The 18,809-nt window shown below is 45.3% G+C and overlaps 1 protein-coding gene across 3 annotated transcripts; it reads right to left on the reverse strand.

Moving 5' to 3' along the window:
• Positions 1–5,033: 5,033 nt before the first annotated feature.
• Positions 5,034–18,644, reverse strand: pdcd6ip (programmed cell death 6 interacting protein). 3 transcript variants are annotated; one of them, XM_086137670.1, is made up of 17 exons: positions 18,325–18,644; positions 15,626–15,680; positions 15,459–15,528; positions 14,994–15,121; positions 14,588–14,741; positions 14,170–14,270; positions 12,610–12,726; positions 12,283–12,505; positions 11,397–11,520; positions 11,135–11,312; positions 10,197–10,308; positions 9,559–9,977; positions 8,437–8,571; positions 8,259–8,353; positions 8,035–8,152; positions 5,787–5,980; positions 5,034–5,699 (listed from the first exon to the last, which is right to left on the reverse strand). In XM_086137670.1, the coding sequence occupies exons 1-17, from the start codon at positions 18,528–18,530 to the stop codon at positions 5,507–5,509; spliced, it is 2,622 nt and encodes an 873-aa protein (XP_085993796.1). In that variant the 5' UTR covers positions 18,531–18,644; the 3' UTR covers positions 5,034–5,506. The 3 variants fall into 3 exon arrangements, with proteins under 3 accessions (XP_085993796.1, XP_085993797.1, XP_085993795.1); XM_086137671.1 differs by having other exon boundaries at positions 5,787–5,899; positions 12,610–12,741; XM_086137669.1 differs by having other exon boundaries at positions 12,610–12,741.
• Between the last annotated feature and the right edge of the window lie 165 nt (positions 18,645–18,809).

Consider the following 18,809-nt stretch of genomic DNA (forward strand, 5'->3'; position numbering starts at 1 on the left):
CTGACGACATATACACACACACACACTTTCTAATCTCTCTCTTACACACACATTGACTCTCATTGCACATAGAGACACACAGACGTTCTCACGCTCACACAAATACCCGTGCATGTGCACACTTTCCACTTTCCTCTCTCACACAAACATTCACTCTCTTAGAACTATTGCACGGACACTCACACATCAACACAAACAGACAAACACACCCAGAGAAAGAGAATTCTCTTTCTCACACACACACACACATTCTAAAATCTCTCTACACCCATAAACACTCTCTCACACACAAACCTTCTCTCAACGCAAATGGGCAAACACACACACACATGAGAGACAATTGAAGATACAATCTTGCACTCTCTCTCTCACACACACACACAAACCCACACTGTCTCACGCTCCACAAGCACACTTGCCCAAGATAGCATTTATAAAGAGTGATTTAACCTTCTTAGCCCCTTAGCTATGTGAGATGTGCCTTACAACTCCTCTAAGACAAGTAGAACCCCCTTCCCACAACCTTAATGTCACCTCATCCCCCACCCGGGCTCGAACCAACCCCCCGCCTCATCTCGTCATGCGTGAGTCATCAGAGGGTGAGAGGTCTGAGGCAAACAAGCTGCCACAGTCGGACATGCCATAACAATGCAGCACCTGTCAGGACCTCTAAAGAAAGAAGTTTGGTGTGTGTGTGTGTGTGTACGTTCCTGTGCTCACAGCTGTCACCCGCAAGGGAACAGTTCTGTCAAAATCTCAAAGGGAATATAAAGATGCCACCACTGTGTGCATGTGCATCTGTGTGTGTGCATGCACAAAAAGTTGCCAAATTGATTGGTTGTCTTACTTCATGGCAGGAAGTGCCACGGAACAAGCTAACAATACAGTTTGGAGTTTTGATGCACAAAATATTTTTTTCCCCTAGAGGATAGAAAATAATTTAAAAAAAATATGGGAGGAATGTGCAAGCACAAATCCGAGAGGTGGAGGTGCACTCATCATAATTATTATCCAAAGGAGGGGGCGTACCAGTGTGGTTACACAACTGGGTGCCACCTCAAAGCACATTCCCAAAAAAGGTGGGTGTGGGCTCATCCCAATCATCATTCTAGGAGGGAGGGGGTGCGCCAGTCTGGTTAATACAGCCACCTAAAAAGCACAGCCCCCAAAAAGTGTGTGTCTGTTGCTCATTCCAAGCCAATCATTCTGGGCTCATAGCATTCATCAATCACGGAGGAAGGGGGTGCGCCGGTGCGGTTACTCAGTTGGGAGTCATCTTTAAGTACATTCCCAGAAAGGTGGCGACACACTCAACACAAATATTATCCGGGGCAGGAGATGTGAGGCACCTGAGAGCACATTCTCCAAAAGGTGGAGGTGCGTTCATCTTAGTCACTATATTAGGAGGGAGGGAGTGCACCTGTGTGGTTACACAATTGAGAGCCACTTAACAAAGCAGAGCCCCCTCCAAAAAGGGAACCACAAAAAGACGGCAAAAAAGGTGATCGTGGGGGTGCACTCATCATCATCATTTCTGGAGGGAGGGGTGCGCCTGTGCACTTACACCATTGGGAGCTACTTGACACTCGGCAACAAAAAGAGAAACACAAAAAGCGAGTGTACAAAAGGTTTATTTTTCCACATTGTTGTGTAAGGGCTCGTTTCATCTTCCCACTCTCCTTCCTCTCGCACCCCCTTCCCTGAGCACGCACCCCTCCCCCCAACTCTCCCACTCAGGTTAGACCCAATGGAAGGTGCCAGGCATCTCAGTGTGAAAGAATATTGCCATCTATTTTTTTTTTCATACCGGTAATCTCTTTCCTCCCTCGACACCCACACGCACTTTGGAGTGGGGGGTGCGGGGGTGGGAAGAAAATGAAAAAGGGCGAGGTGGTAAGGTGGTGGGAGGGGCTGCGCGCTCATGAGAGCCAGGAGGTAGTTGTTATAGTAACTGCGTTTCTGTACCTGTCAATCACGGCTATTTCGGGCCTGCGGTTCCTATGGGTGGTGCGTTATGAGCCGTGTGGCGCGCAGAGCTGCTTCGACAAGGAGAAAATTATAATGCGTTCAAATTAACACCCTTCATGGCGCGCACCACTTTTTCTCACTTTGGTGTGTGAAAGACGGCGCGATATTGTGATTCCGGCAGGAAAAAAAAAAGTGCAGATGCAAATGCTGAGATGATGATGACGCATCACTCAAACACCAAATCTATTAAAAAAATACTAATAATGAGATGTTAGCAAGTGTGGTAACGCCGGTGATCACTCACTCCTAACTGACATCCTGGGTGAAAAACAAGTTGATTAAAAGTCACAAGGGAAAAAATAGCATTGAAAAAATAAGTTAAAAACAATTTTAAAAAAGCCAAATTAAAATAAACTTACCGGAAAGAAAAATCAGAAACAAAGTGAGGGAAAAATTTTGGAGGTGCCAAGATGGCCGCCACGTTGCATTGGGGAGCCATTAAGGGGGGGGCTAATTAATAGTTGTCAGCGCAGCCGTTCGCCGGCGTCATTCGCTTTCCCCGGCAATTAAAATGTGACACTCGCACCGCCGGAGAACGTCTTGTTAAAACAGGGCGTCGGTGAGACGCCAGACACCTTTCGTTGCTGCCGCCATGCTGTTCTGTATTCCTAAATAAATCAAGGTGTGTGTGTGTCTTGTGTCACTTCCACTTGCCCAACTTTTAATGCATAAATCACAATCAAATATCTTAAGGGAATTGCGTACCCACTACAAAAACATCGGATAAGTTTTATGACAGGGTCAAAGGTTCAGCCGGTATTAGAAAGTGGGAACACCGAAAAGTGGTAGTATAACACTGGAGGTGCGCGAGATTAAACTTGAAACAAATCAAAAAAAAAAAAAAAAGGATAAAAGGTTAAACGTGACTGTTTACTCCATAAAATTACAAAAAAGGAAGAAAAATCAAAAATAGCATTTTTGAGGATTTTTTTTCTTTTAGGAGGTGCGCAACTCATTTGAGCTATTGATAATGGTGCATTGCTTCATTTTTTTCTTCATAAAATAAAAAGCTTATAGTGTTTCCTTTAGTTACTTGTCACCTGAGTTTTTCCTCTGAAAATGTTTTGCTTTGACTCATGAGGAAAAAAAAATGGAGTGACGAGTCCGCTAATTTAATGCTAACACAAAGGAAAATGCCATAGACTGGCTAATGCATAGCATCTTTGTGGCGGTGATAGAACTGTTTCGATTGCCAGCTCTGCACAAACGGTGCAGGATAAAACAATAGTTACCTCCATGGAAAACAGTCACAGTAATCTTTTTCATTTCTTTACAGAATGTAAAAAAAATTTTTTTTTGGGGGGGGGGGCGTTTTTAATGGTGTAGGCAAGGGCAGAGTGTGACTACTGAGCGGTGCGTTGTGTTTTTAGGTATGCCTTTGGAGTGGAGGTGCAAGTATTTTTTTTAAACTGATTTTCAACGTTATCCATTTAATTTTTTAAAGATTTGTTTTTGTCTGCATCTAGGAGAGAGCAAGTGCGTCAGTGAAGTCGGACTATTAAAGAGCGAGTACTTCAAAACATTCAAACGACAAAACGAGAACAGGCAATAGCATTTTGCGTACCGCCATTTTTTTTTCTCTTCACAACTCAATAATCACCCCCGGAGGGCAGCGACACCCCCCCTGGGGTGCATGCAAGCAATCTTTAGATTCGATTAAAAGTCAAGCCGCCGGCACTGAAGACAAACCTGACAAGGCGGGGGGGGGGGGGGGGGGGGATTTGAAAATGGAAGGATGGAAAATGGCGGAAAACATGGCGGCTAGCGTGAAGAGGAGGAAGAAAATGAGAGGGTGAGGGAGCGGGGGGGGAGGCAGAAAGGGAGCGTGATGGATACGGGCAGCCTACCAGCGGCAGCTCGCTGCCAGCATGGCCGCGCATCCATCCAGACGTCATGCCGTGTCGCCATCTGCCACATGCGCGTACGCTACAAGACCAGATCATTTACACTCCCGAAAAAGAGAAAAAGGGGCCACTGTAAAAAAAAAAAAAAAAAACTAAAATAAAATTAAAAGGTGACATGGCAAGCACAGAGAAAGACAAGATCACTCTCTCAACACAGTCCCTTTCTCAAACCCACCTCTCACACCCATTATCATTCCGAAACTCAACTCACTTTAATGCACTCCTCTCACACACAAAAACTCAGTCCAACACGTTCATCGTCACTCACACATTCACTCAAAATCTCGTAGCGCGCACACAGCAGGGGGAAAGGGAGCGGTGTTGGTGAATGACGACGATGACGTATGTAAACAAACACGCATGCAAATCACAAACCATGTATGGAGTCCAAAATAACTCATCGCGTCTATCCCCCCCGCCCACCACATCGAAGATAAGTCGATATCGTAATTATCGTGACAGGCCTACTCGCACATAGGCCCTTCTCGCAAACAGTCTCACACACTCACCCATGCACTCACTCTCTCACGCACACACACACGCACTCGCAACCTCTTAAAAGCTCTCTCTCAGTCATTCAAAATGACACACACACACACACACAGTCGCTCTCTCACACACACGCATGGGTCCGCGCTCTCGTAGATAACACACCTTCATTAGCCTTTCTTGACAGCAATTTAATAAGCGAGGATCACCCGCGGCGGGGAAAGTGACGTGATTGAGACGGAGACCTCACAGGAACGCAATCTGCATGTCATTTAAACATGGAGGTCTGCCACCCCCCCTACTAGGCACTCAGAGAGCCAAGGGGGAAAAATAAAAAATAAAAAGACCAATTACTGTCATTGGTGGCGCTGCCACCGTGTGGTCGCTTTACATTTTCTGGCCACATTTTTTTTTGAAGGAAAAAAAAAATTGTATTTTTTTTTTTAAAGGAAAAAAGCGTACGTAAAAAAGTGGACATAAAAAAGGTAATTTAATTAGTATCAACTCATTTTAAAAAAGGCCTCTATAAAATCACATTTGAAACTAAATCATCTTTTTCGACGGGTAAACGCTGCACCTGCACTGCAAAGAAGACAAGGACTTTCCTAGGGGTTACCCAGTCATATTGTTTTATACATATATTCAGATTTAATAATAATAGAGCACGTCGCTCGGGTTGTACAGCTTGCGATTGTGACGTGGTGTGGTTCCGAGCTAACAGCCACGTTGCCTATGTTTGAGAGGAGGGACGTTAAAGAGAGAGAGATGAAAAAAAAAAGAGAACCCGTTTGTGTGTATATCTGTGAGGTGGCAACAGATTAATTACAAAAATAGGTTAGCTGATAAAGAGGGTAAGAGGGTTTTTTTGGGGAGGGGGGGGGGGGGTTACACAGCCCCCATACACCCGCTGGGGAGTCCTCCAGTGCAGACCAGTCGGGGATGGCGGACATTTTGTATTAGTGTGTCAACTAAAGTAAGGAGAAAAAGTGTTTCCGAGATCCCAGAGGAAAGATAATGTATCAAACTTCCTGAAAAAAGGAGAAAAAGTGTTAAGGGGGAGGGGGCTATGTTGTGGGGGTGGTGCTTTACTGCTGAGGGTAGTAGTTCTGCTGCTGCGAGGGTTGCTGAGAGGGCTGCTGGGGGTAGCCGGGGTAGCCCTGCGTGGCCGGGGGTGCCGCCGGGTAGCCCGCCTGGCCTGGGGCAGCCTGGTAGGGCATGTAGGGCACGTTGTACTGGCCGTAGGCGTACGGGTTGTAGCCCATCGGCATCTGGAAGTACCTGCAAGGACACAGCATCGTTAGGCTTATACAAAAAAAAAAAAAAAAAAGGGGGGGGGGGTCCACATGCGTTCAGTATGGAACTCACTGCGGGTACCCCTGGTAGGTGGGGTAAGGGGGTCCCTGCGCCGTGGAGGGCGGCGCCATGGGTGGTGGGTTGTTGGTGGAAGTGCCGGCGGGGGGTGTAGCGGTTGGTGCGGTCTGCGGAGTCAAAACAGGTGGGGGAGGCCGAGCAGGGGATTTAGCTTGGGTCTGCTGTGGGGTCTGCGGAGGGGGCTGGCTCTGCAAGGACAAAGACGAGTGAGGGACAGGAGTTTCAATTTTTTTTTTTAATTACCGTATTTTCACGACCATTCGACGCACCGTATGGTTGGGCGCAGTCTCATTAATGGGTGCTATTTCTGTATTTTACACATAGACAAAACGCACTGTATTATTGGGCGCAATTTTAAAGTGGTAAAACATACGCCAGCTTAAACATACGGCATGCATGCGCGCACGCTAAAAACACGTTAGCTTGTAGCATGCCAAGATATACAGATACAAGCTAAAAACACGTTTTTAAAAAGGCAACGGAAAACTGAGTTCCGTTGTATTTTATTTAGCCATCGTACAATGTACTCACGTTTTTCGATCAATCATCACCCAGAAATCCATCAAAGTCCTCATCCTCTGTATCAGAATTGAACAATTGTGCAAGTACCGGTAATCCATCAAAAACGCCGTGTTCCCTCTCGTTGTCAGAGTCACTCTCATTGCCATGTGGCTCCACAGAAATTATGCCGGCTTTGCCAAAAACTCGAACAACAGTGCAAGCAGACACGTTCGTCCAAGCAGCCACAATCCATTCGCAAATTGTGGCGTAACTCGCCCGGCGCTGCCTCTCACTCTTTGTAAAGTTGTGTTTGCCATCGATCATTCATTGTTCCCATGCCGTTCGCAACTTTACTTTGAACGCCCGGTTGATGCCGATGTCCAGCGGTTGGAGTTCTTTAGTCAAGCCTCCGGGAATAACGGCAAGCTCAGAGTTCATTTGCTTGACTTGGTTTTTCACCGCTGCTGTGAGATGGGCACGCATGGCAAAAGCATAACCGATGGCTTGAAGTTTGAACTGAGCTTCGTAGGCGTGTCTCTTTGTAGAATTTATTTTCGGGGGTTCTTAGAAACCAAAACCGAAGTTGTTTTGCAACAATGCACATAGCCACACTCTATACAGGTGTTGTTACCTGCTTGTCGCGTCCCTTTAGCATCCACTTACACGCCCACCCTTCATTGATTGGCGGACTTCTGCCCCGCATGCCTGTCACTCACGTCTGCCTTTTCTCGCTCTTTCTCTCCATATATGTATATATACACGCCCACCCTTCACTGATTGGCCGACTTCTTTGCCGCATGCCAGTCCACAGTCACTTCCGCCTTTTCTCTATATAAACAGCGTGTCGGCTGTCAGTCAGGTTTTGGACCTCAGCGCATAGACAAGACGCTCTGCATCATAAGGCGTCCTGTCCATTTTGGAGAAAATTTTAGACTTTTAATGGCGCCTTATAGTCGTGAAAATACGGTAATCTTTTTTCTTTTCTCCAGGCTAAGCCTGGAGAAGAGGGGGCGTATCAAGTCTTTGACATTTTGATGTTTTTTGTTTTCCTTCCAAAAGGTAAAAAAGGATAAATCTTAGCAAGTCCCTTAAAAAAATAAAAATAAAAAATAAAGGATTTACATTGCAATATGTTCAGACTTTTATTTTGGGTTGTGTGCTGAAGTGTGGGGGATACGCAAAATCAAGTTACACACTACTGAAGGAGGTGTATGGCTTAAATAAAACATTTGGGAAAAAGATTTGATGTAAATGACAATGATCAGCTTGCAGTAGGATAAGCGCAATTTCGGTGAATATATATATATTTTTTGTAGGGCGTGCCGAGGGAAAAGGGAGTACGCTAAGTCAGTTGGGATAGTTAAAGGGGATGCGTGTCAAAGTTCATGAAAGGCCGCAAAGAAGGCAAAAATGCATTTTTTAGGTAGCTTTGTTTTTGGAGGGTGTTTCCTACAAAAAAGGGGTGCGTCAGCTCAATTGGGATGGCAAAGGGGTTCTGTGGCTTGACGTATAGTTCCCCTCACCCAAAACAGGTTAGGTTAAAGGTCAGCAAAATCTTTTTTTTCCTAGGATGTGTTCAACTCATTCAGTACCAGCCAATTCTGGACCAAGTCTGAAAAGACGTTTAAAAACGTCTTTGGGAGTGAATGAGTTAATAGTAGTGCACACACTCAATTGTGACATTTCATGGGGTGGGCCGATGTTTGAGGAAACATGCAGGCCCGACGAGGCGCGAGCTTACAAATATGGTCCTCGGAGCGGGGGTCGGGCCACCGACGGCGGCTGGGGGTTGGCTCTGGTAAGCGGGGACGTTGAAGTTGGGGGCGCTGGGCTCACGAGCAATACTCTGCTGCAGCTCTCTAAAAAAAAAAAAAAAAAAAAAAAAAATCAATCAAGAGAAAAATAAATAAATTCACACCCACCAAAAACCAGACAAGGACCACCTCTACTTGTTGAGTGACTCACTTGAGGAGCTCATCCCGTTCCGTCTTGCGAGCAAAGACGATGTCGCAGCATTTGTTCTGGAACTTGAGTAGGATCTCGGTCAGGTCGTTGTAAAACTGCGAGGAAGCGGGTGACACAAAACGGACGTGAGCGCCGGTGCCGCCACCCGACACGGCAGGATGGACGGACGAGAGGGAACCTTGGTGCCTTCGCGGAGGTTGTTGCTGATCTGCACGTAACTGTCGTGGGCAGAGGCCAGCTTCTTGAGGACCTCCTCTCGCTGGTTGGCCTCCGTGTTGGACTGCTTCAGGTTGCTGAACTCCTGATGTGACGTCTAAAAAAAGAAAAAAGAAAGAAATAGGATAGGTGGCAAAGTCACCTTTCATGCATCTCGTTTCACGCCCTATCAACTCCCTGACAAACGGTGAGATCGGAGCCGACGTTTATTACGGCTGATTTAATGCCGCCGCGCTTCAAAAATCACCGCGATGCTCAAAGACGAGCAGTCACCGTTACAAGTGGTGCATATAGCCGAACCTCAACTTTCAAGTAGTCACTTGAATGATTAAAAAAAAATTTTTTTTTTGCCTTTGGTCGTGTCGCGCAAATTTCAACAAACTTCACAGCAAGCAGCAGTTTGGCAGAGAATGTCAACAATATTTTTTTTTCAAAAAGGCTTTTTGCTACTTCCAGTTGTAAGTTTGATGGACCTTGACGAAATTCGCTAGCTTAAAGCTAACTCATAAAGGAAATGTTTATCGGCCCACTGAATTATCATGATGGACAAAACAGTTTAATTGTATTTTTATCAAAAACTGTTTCAAGTTTTTCTTTTCGGAAGGGGGGGTGCGTTGGAACAGATAAATGGCATTTCAATTCATTTAAATAAAGGAGAGGATTTGAGACAATGTGACCTCATACAACTAATTCAACTCTTATGTCATGGCGCCGATGTATTTTATGCCTCCTAAACCCCCATTAACTTGTGAAGAGAAAGTTAGCACAGTCAGGAATGTTTCCTTGGGGGCCTTGGGGGTGTTTTTACTTTCTTTCAGTCCGACTAAAACGCTGGGTGGCGTTTATTTCTTTCGTTATGACAGTTTAAAGATTAATTATGCGATTAATCGCTTCTGGAATTTTATTCTGTCAAATATTGTAATGGAAAAAATAAAATAAAAAAATATCTGCTGGACACTACTCGTGTGTCTTGTGAGTAGTTTCATTTTAGTCGGTCTAACTTGCATTTCACCGCTTTTTACTTGAGACATGTTCACATTCACAAATCTGAATCTAACGTGGTGGTGGTGGTTCGGTTGATGACCTGAATCTGTCCCAGCAGCTCCTCCTGCTGGCGAAGGTTGGCCATCACCCTCTGGTTGTGCTGGCTGTACAGCTGGTCCAGCTGCGCCACCGAGAGCTGCTCCTCATTAATGGCGCCGTCCTTCGCCAGCGCCGTCAGGAAGGTGGCGGACATGTCGAAGGTCACGCCCTTGATGTCCGATTCCAGCGCCTCGCGCTCCCGCTTCACCTCGTCCAACCGGGCCAGCTGCGAGCGCAGCACGCCCACCACCTCGCTGCCCTGGAGCGTCTTGGTGGGGTTGGCGGAGGGCAGCGCGGCGCTCAGCTCGCTCTCGGGCTTGCACAGCAGGGCGATCATGTCACAGTGGACGTTGTAGCGGTCCTTCACCACCTGGTCCGCTTGCACCGCCTTGTCCAGGATGTTGCGGAAATTGCCGCCCTCTAGGACATAAAGCCAAGACCTCAATTGTCGGGGGCGATTTTGGTTTTTCAGCCTCCTGCTCGGTAAAAATTACATTATTTCAATTTTTTAAACGTTTTTAAACGTCTTTTCAGACTTGGTCTAGAATTGGCTGGTACTGAATGAGTTAATGGATCATTTATTCCCGTTGTGGTTGGACATCGTTTTTAAACCCAAAGCTAAGTGTGCGGCGGTTGTACCTGAGCGTAAGGACTTGTACAGGTCTCCAGACGGGGTCCGGTTCCAGCGTTGGTTGAATTTGGCTCTCAGCTCAGTGTCTGTGGTCTCCTCGTCATCCAGCATTTTCAGCGCCTTGAAAGTCACGTACCAATTTGTTCACGGAAAACGAGATTCCTGCTTATGCTGAATTTCCACCGGTGTCTTCAAAAGGGAATCGTGACTCACAGAACACAAAAAAAATCTGTCCAGCAACTTGGCTCAAAGCTGCGGATTTTTCTCTCTTTTGATTCCACTTCAGCTCTTTGTCTTTTTTTTTTTTTTTTTAATTCAGAGTCCTCCCCAACACCATCAGTCGCGTCTACTTTTGGGAAATGTTTGACTTTGGACTTTTTCCCAGTTTGTCAACAAACTTGGAAGCGCGTTTCAAGTCGATCCTGCCGTCTGTTTGCATGTTTGTGTACAGGGCGGCTTGGCAGCAGAGATAGTGGACGCAGAGTCCTTGGCCCGAAGATCAGTTGATTCAGTTTTTAATGAAGATCCTGATCTGGGATTTCCGCCATTAGGGGATTATTAAGGCTTTCTAATATTTGTGTGCGCGCGCGTGTGTGTGTGTCGTGGGGATCTGTTCAGAAACAGCATCGCATGCTACTTTGTCACGCTGCCGGCATGCATTTGAAGCGGCCGCTTCCATACCAACACTTTGTTGTTGCCGCTCCATGCTGGCGCTTCAGCAACGCTTCTGACAGCCGCTTACGGAAACTTCATTCCGCTTTATTTAAACTTAACATTGTACATGTTTCATAATGTACCAAATATTCGATGCTTTGTCGAAACATAAATTGTGTTCTATGGGGAAAATGATCATTTTTTTGACCCAAGCATTAAAAAAAAATGGACCTTTCAGATGAGACGTGTCATTTGAATCAAATATTTTTTGCACACGGTTATCATTCCTCACCTCGTCCAGAATTTCCCTGTTGCGGGTGAGCAGCTCAGGCAAGTCTTTGATAAGCTGTTCGATGCTCTGCAGCCCCCCTTGCTGCACCACAGAGCGAGCCTTTTCGGCAATGGATTGCGGCACCGAGTCTCCGGAGAGGTCCTCCAGAGCGGCTGGCAGATTAAGGGATGCCAGAACCCTGGTGGAACATTAGCCATCAAAGTCAGATTCTCTCGACCGGCGAAGCACGAGGTGGCGGCAAACGTGGACAAGATGCGTTTACCCGTTGCAGAGGTTGGTGGCCTCCCGCATGGTTCCCACCAGTCTGTTGACGGTTTCTGCTTTGCGCTGACCGTACGAGCTCATGGATTGCTGTACCGCCATGGGAACCATCTTCTCAAACAAGTCTGGCGAGAGCACAGCGAGCTTTAGAATGATAAAAGCTTATTTGCCTTCCTAATTCACATAATAGTTGTCGCCTCCGTCAGAAAGTCGTCATTGCAAGAGGTTCCCGTTGTCTTCAGGGTTCCCACTCTTCCACTTGCTTTTTATTTATGGACCTTTTAGGGACTTTTGAGGGCTAATTTTTTAAGGACTTTATCTCCATTCAGCAGGGGATTCACGGTGGATTTAATGAACAGAAAGCCACATATCACAGAGCTGGTGTTCAAATCATTGCTGCCAAAGGAAGGCACACATCTTTAGTTTTAGGGGCAATCAGCTAACCCTTTATTTGACAAACTGCATGTCAAATTGGCCCGAAATGACCCGTAGTGATCACGTGATCATCATCGGAATTGATCGGAGATGGCGGGAAAAGCAGAATGGGAACCAGGAAGGCATGTAGCCCGACATGCGGGGTTTGAAGGGAAGGGCGCCAGGCACATTTCCCGAAAAAACTATTAATTGGAAGGGTGGGGAAAATGACACACAAATGAAATGATCACCACATGTTAAGTTTTACGAATTTTTATTGATTTTAGAAGCTTTTCCTGAAAATTAAGGACAATTAAGAGCATAACTGTGCCGTATGTTACACATACGTACAGCACATTTGACAGAAAAGTTGTATTCAATTCAATAATTTTACGACTTCTTTTTTTATGGATTTTTATGAACTTAAGGACCCGCGGGAACCCTGGTCTTGTGTGTGTGTGTGTGTGTGGTACCTGAAAACTTTTGGCTGAGCGGCGGCGTGACGGTGGTGGCCTTAACCAAAGTGGCCTTGCCGATGGGCTCCAGATCCTTGATCTCAGGCACGCGGTCGTGGTAGATGAAGTCGTTGTCCTTCTTGGCAGCGGTGAGCGATCGGTTGATCTTCTCGGTCAGGTCCTTGACGCTCACGTACTCGTCGTAGCGCGACGCAACCGTCTTCACCAGATCGGCCGCACGCTGAACGGATGCAAGGTGTGAGAAACTTCCTTTGCACTGTTTTTTATTTTTATTTTTTTTGCGCACCAATGCGCACCACCTACGCACCAATGCGCACCACCTACCTGCAGGCGAGCGATTTCCTCGCCAAACTGCTTCTTGTGCTTCGCAAGGACGCTCTGGTGGAGTTCGGCGTTGGCCTGCATGATGCAGTGCTTGGCCGCCAGCACCGGCAACACTTCCTGAAAGTAAAAATACTGACCAGGGAGAAGGCAACCACAGAGCGGGAGGCACACAAATGCACACACATGCACGGTTACCAAGGCAGTCCGACAACGACAACAGCAAAAGCAGCCAAGGGGGTGCAAAATAAAAACAGCAAGGAAAAAAAAAAGGGGGGGGGTTAACACGCCACCACCACAGGAGATGCAGAAAGAAAAGGAAGACAACGGGAGAGAAAACAGAAGAGGCTGTGAGTGGTTAACCCTTCAGCAGGAGGTGCCAAAACCTCACCCAAACACCAGTGTGCTTTTTTCTAATTTCAGATGCACCGGAGGTCTTAAATAAACATGTTTCATTATTATGGTTGGACAGCATCGTACTGTTCCGAATATTTTGACCCTCATGAAGCTAACCACAATAATGAATACGTTTTTCAAGTGTGTCTAGAGTTGTGGCCGGTGGGGGTCTAATACACAATTTCGAAGCTCCACAAAGAATGATAAACTTTGCCCGATGATGTCATCAATGTGAACCAACCAATCAGAGGAGTAGGAAGAAGGAGTAGGAGCCCAAGAGTGGGGAAAAAAAACAAGAGGCCACATGTGGACAGTCCCACAACCAGTGTCATTCTATTTTATTTCATACATGATTCATAGACATTCATCATTTTAGATTAACTTTTTTATGACATTCATCATTTTAGATGAACTTTTTTTCATAGCATTCTGCAATTATTACATTTCTCATCAATTACTATAGATTAACTCATTCCCTCCCAAAGACGTTTTTAAACGTCTTTTCAGACTTGGTCCAGAATTGGCTGGTACTGAATGAGTTAATGATATTCGACAAGATGAGGTAAATGCATATTATTTTATGATTAAGTGATTTGTAATTTTATACATTCGGGGAAAAAAAATCTGTTGTGTCCAACAAAAATCAAAAAAGGTTCAAATTTGTCAAAACTGTGCTGATGACAAAAAAAAAAGACAATTTGGAGATAGATTGCTGAAAAAAATAGATGTAATCATGTTTGTTTAATAATAATAAATTTTGACATTTTAATTTAAAAAAAAAAAAGATTCGCATGCCCTGATGTAATTTCAACAAGATGAATGCGGTTTTATTTTTTTTCCAATTGGAGAACATTGACCTTTAAATAGCGCCTCTGTAACCTGCCTAATGAGTAATCCGCAAGATAAAATCCATTCGTCTTATCGTATGGAAATGAATATGAACCTTTAATTAAAAAAAACTAAAAACATGGAGATAAACATGGCCTCTCAATCAACTAACTAAATAAAGAGCTGAACGTGTCCCTTTGTAATTATGTTGGCTTGTTGGAATGCCGAGCATAGTCGTGAGCCAGGTACAACAGCACACGAAAAAAAAAAAAGTGCTTTACACGCACAATTACTGAGCGTGTGTGTCATCGGTTGTCAGGTTGAGCATGTTCAGCATACCTTAGGCAGGTTGTCTTTGTACTGACACTGCTTGAAGGCGTCGCCGTAGAAGTCTGCCGCTTGATTGGACAGCTTGGCGATGATGGCGTCCTTCATCCTGTCTGAAGACGACCACAAGTTTTTTTTTGTTTTTTTTTAAACGCTGCATGTGCGCGCAAAAAATCCCTTCTAATTGATGCTTCTCCCCATCTGCACTTGAGTAAATAAACAACCGCCGGCCAACATCTTGTTGCGAAAATATGGTCATGCACAACTCCGGAGACAGAACTGGGCCACAAGCTGGATCATTGTGATGATAAATGTCCCCTGGTGGCTAATTAAGAACGCTGCATGGCTCCCAAAAGTAAGATCCTAAACATAACAGGAAGATAGTGGTTCTGATTTTAGCAGCGGTAATAAATCAAATGGTTTGTTTTACCCGTGGTGGCTTTGAGGAAGAAGACCTCCTGGGCCTGCGCCAGCATGATGATGCTGAGGGTGCCCACCGTTTCGGGGGCTATGTCCATGGTGGGCTCACGGTTGAGGGCCGACAGCACCGTGTCTTTGATGTGGCCGAAGGCGCCGCTAGCCAGCTGCGCAACAAAACACGGTCACATTCAAGATGTGCTCCAAAACAACATACCTGAGGGTGTCCACTCAATTTCAGTTAGAGTGTCAGCAGAAAATGCTTCTCGACAAACGTCCTCCGAATTAACCAGAAAGGGTGGCGTGAAGTTGAATGCAGATCTGACTACGTTTATGAATCAGGGAATTTATTTAGACTTTTTATGACTATAGTCGACTCAAAGCATCCATACGGGTGGGTCTGCGGCATGCTCAATCACCTGATAATATTTGGCGGCGTTTTTGAGGCCCTCGTCGTTGTCCAGATTCTGCTCGGCGGCGATCTGGCTGGCCAACGCTGCCGCGTTGAACAGCACGCACGTCTTCTCGTAGCCCAGGCTGGCCAATGCTGCGAAACATGGGACACATTTTAGCCTCTCAAGTGACAAACTTTCGACCATCGCGCTCTTTGAGCTGCTTTGACATTTTGTTTGCAAAACAAAACTAACGCTAGCAGACTAACACATACAGGTCTGGTAATTCTTTTGTTTTTAATCCACTGTTTTAAGATTGTGTCTTAATGCGTTCGTTGATAGGCATCTTGAAATTTCAGGGATAAAACACACAAACACACCCTTGTGCTCAGATGTAACGCAACAATCCATTTTGTTCAACCTGTTTGGGCATGTCATGTGATCTATTTATAGCACGTCGGAGATGAATGGTCATCCTGGTCAAGCGCTTACCAAGCTTGACGGAACCACCAAACAGCGAGCCTTTATCGAAGGCATCTTTCCACGTGAAGGTTAAGCACAGCTGCAGAGGGAGAATCAAAACACGGTCACAGACAACTTGTTGATTGTTGGAGGAGGGTGTGTGTGTGTGAAAAAAACAGCACTGTGTAATCCATTACCTGGTTTTCACAGAAGGGGAACTTGGGCTCCACAGCGCATAGTTGGTCATAATATCTGTAGAGAGGGAACACGTGACACTGCTCAAAATGGGCGCTTAAGATGTAGATTTACAAAAGCCTCGTGCTAACATGGCGCTGGCTGCTATAAGTCTCTTCACTTAATCTTTAACCAATTCTAAATTCTAAATGTTAGCTGGTAATGCTAAGCACAAGCTAGCTAAATGGCCACCGGCTAGCTGCTATACGTATTGTTACTTGTTATTAAAATAACTGGTACAGTGTTTTATCATTTATCTGTGACAATAAAATGTGTTAGCTACCAACAAAGCGCTAACAGGTCATCTTATTTCTTAAACCTGCTCATGTTTAGTGCTAGCTTGCTAGTAAATTAAAGTACACTGGCCAGTTTATTTTACGACCAACAGCTAACAGCAGCTAAAAGGGCTAACTACCAGCGTTTAGCACTAGCTTGTTAGCTTCATTTTACATTCAAGGGCCAACTGAAAATTGTAGCTGCTAACGTTAAGTGCTAGCTGACTAGTTTCCTTTTACGCTTACATGCAACGTTAGCGGCTAACGTTAAAGAGTAACCCTCAACTCCTCGCATACGCTCTTACCTTTTAACCGAAAAAGTTAATAAATAAATCAGTGTCTATTGCATAAACATTAGGCTGGATGAATTAGTCACACGTGTTACGTCGACATAAGGGGATCTGATTTGGGGAAGTACTGTGACAATGAGTTGTGGGACTTAGCCACAGCCAGGGCAAACTTATGTTAAGACATTTGTGATATAACAAAAAAACAAAACCAAAAGGCTGCTTTCACACGCAGACAAGCAACGTTGGAAGGTGAGCTGAGGTGTGGTTGAGTCAAGAAAACCCGAGCGCACACAACGGTTGCCGCGGTGATTTAAACAAATGCTCTGCCCTCTCGCTCCTCACCCCCCACCCACACCTTCTCTGGTTGTTGGTGTTCCCATGGCGACATGAAGGAGCAAAGGTCCACTGAACCAATGTGTTGCTCTTTCACACACAGATACTGCACCAGAGATAAATTGAGCATGCTACGACAAGATCTTGCTTCTGCTCAGCCTCTTGATCGCACTTGCACGTGTGCACCCACTCAAATCTCTTTTACAGATGATGCAAAATGGAGCTATAATTATACTGCTACTGTGCTAAACTAAATAAAGACGAGGAGAAAGTTAATCTTGGCACTGATAGTCAAAAAAGCCCCGAAAGCATAGAACATACCTGACGAGTCATGTCAGCGGAATCCTGCCAGTCGCTTGGTAAGAAGTCTAACAACATCGCTTGGGATTTTCAAGTCATATGACATGCATGACACGTATGGGAAAATTGTGAAGATAGAGACAAATGAGGTTGCTATTTGGGGTCGAACTTCGCCAAAGAATTTAATGCGTTTGGAGAAAGTCAGGATTTTAGTAAATACTAGGATTAAAAAAGTAAAATATTTACAGAAATTAATTCTAGATTAAATCAGTTTTATTTTAGAGAGAGAAACAACATTTTGTACAAGAAACAACGTTGGGATTTTTTGAGGAAAGAGGTCGGAACCGTACATCGTCAATTTGAAAAATTCGGCAAGTGCTCTTCAAGAGCCTTGCTTTTTTGTTTTTTATTGTTATTTTTGTCTTTTTGTTTTGTCACATGTTGTTTGTTGTTTCATCGTATGGACCTGATATGGACTGTTTTCAGCGTTTTTTGGCCACGACTTTCGTCAAAGGAGAAGTATCTGTGCTTGGTAGTTTCGCCTTCTCGGCAGCACGCCTGTACCAGCACAGATTTTGATTGGGAGAAATGTCTGCGCCATTCACTGTCAGTGCTGAACAGACCTGGGGCGCTTGTGTTTTTTGCGCCTGTAATGGGCAGCATTTTTCACAACCCCGTTTTGTTCAGTGGAGATGCCGGCACTGTTGGACAGTCGGCGTTGGTGCGGCTGGATGGATGGCTGTTGAGGATGAGGAGAGAGGAGCGTCGGCGCAGAGCGCCGCTGCGTATTTGGAACCGAGAGTCGCCGCTTGGAATTGAAATGGATTTCCATGGGACACGAGAAGTGAACCAATCTCTTTTTTTCGTCAATGGATGCTACAGCTTCTTGTTGACTTTGAAACTTAGCTTGTCGCCGACGAGTGCACATTTTGCGCATGACGTCCACTGGTTAAAGGACACTTAGATTCTCTCCTCTTTCATCTCAAACTGCTTCAAACAACAAAGCGCGTGACGGAAAAGTGGTTAGGACTGCACGACTGTCTGTGTTTTGTTATGTGTTGTGTTTATTATTTTACTTTGTTAACTGTTTTGTTAAGCGCTTTGTCACAGCTGCCGCTGTTGTGAAAGCGCTATATAAATCAGCATGTATTGTATTGTATTATATTGTAATCGAATTCAAGCGTGCTAAAGTCCGCCGTCAGCGTGAGTTTTACTGCAAGCTAAAACAAATATTGTAAATAAAGTTATCGCTGCCCCAAATCATTATTTCTACCTACGCTTGGGTGACTTACTGGATGGTCAAGCCCAAATAGCCAGCTAACTGCTTTAACTTAGCCACCTAAGGATAACGCAGCTAACGCATCAGGGTGCGGCGAGGCAACATTACAGAATGTAAAATGGCGGCTACTCCACTTCTACTAACAACGACAATTTCCCTCTGTTGCAGATCACTTCGTTTTTCACCTGAGTAGGCTCTCCAGGCAGCTCTCGTGTTTGTCCAGCGGCCTTCCTAGCGCGTTCCGCCGTAGCTTGTTGAGCTCCTCCACCGCTCGAATGTACTCTGCCTGCTCCTCGCCCGCCGGGTAAGTGGACGTCACGTATTTCGACAGGGGCTTGACCAAGTCCACTTCCGAGGACTTTTTCAGCGGCACGGAAATAAACGTCGCCATTTGGTGCCGCAGGAGTGTGCGTCAACTTTGTTCGGGGAGAGGACAGCAAAGGTCCACCGATTGACCACGGAACACAAGCGAAAAGCCAGTAGATTCACTTCCTGGATCTGGCCAGTCAAATGACGTAATAGAGACGGAAACGCTCCCGCTGCGCAGACTCAGTAGGTTGGCCTTTTATTTTGTTATTTTTTTTTTAAATAACAATAATAAAATATTGTTTAGTGAATCAACCTTTTATTTCGAAATAAAAGAAGGAAAATCAATGTGACAAATTCTATT

Source organism: Hippocampus guttulatus, chromosome 18 (assembly GCF_054856545.1).
Source record: "Hippocampus guttulatus isolate MCC_2025c chromosome 18, RoL_Hgut_1.0, whole genome shotgun sequence".
Lineage (NCBI taxonomy): Eukaryota > Metazoa > Chordata > Actinopteri > Syngnathiformes > Syngnathidae > Hippocampus > Hippocampus guttulatus.

Excerpts from the sequence above, each read along its gene's own strand:
- pdcd6ip (XM_086137669.1), bottom strand. The coding sequence starts at position 18,530 with ATGGCGACGTTTATTTCCGTGCCGCTGAAAAAGTCCTCGGAAGTGGAC. Across the intron at positions 11,521-12,282 it reads GCTCAGCCAAAAGTTTTCAG|ACTTGTTTGAGAAGATGGTT; the intron begins GTACCACACACA and ends TGCTCTCGCCAG. Across the intron at positions 5,981-8,034 it reads CCGCTCCGAGGACCATATTT|AGCCAGCCCCCTCCGCAGAC; the intron begins GTAAGCTCGCGC and ends TTGTCCTTGCAG.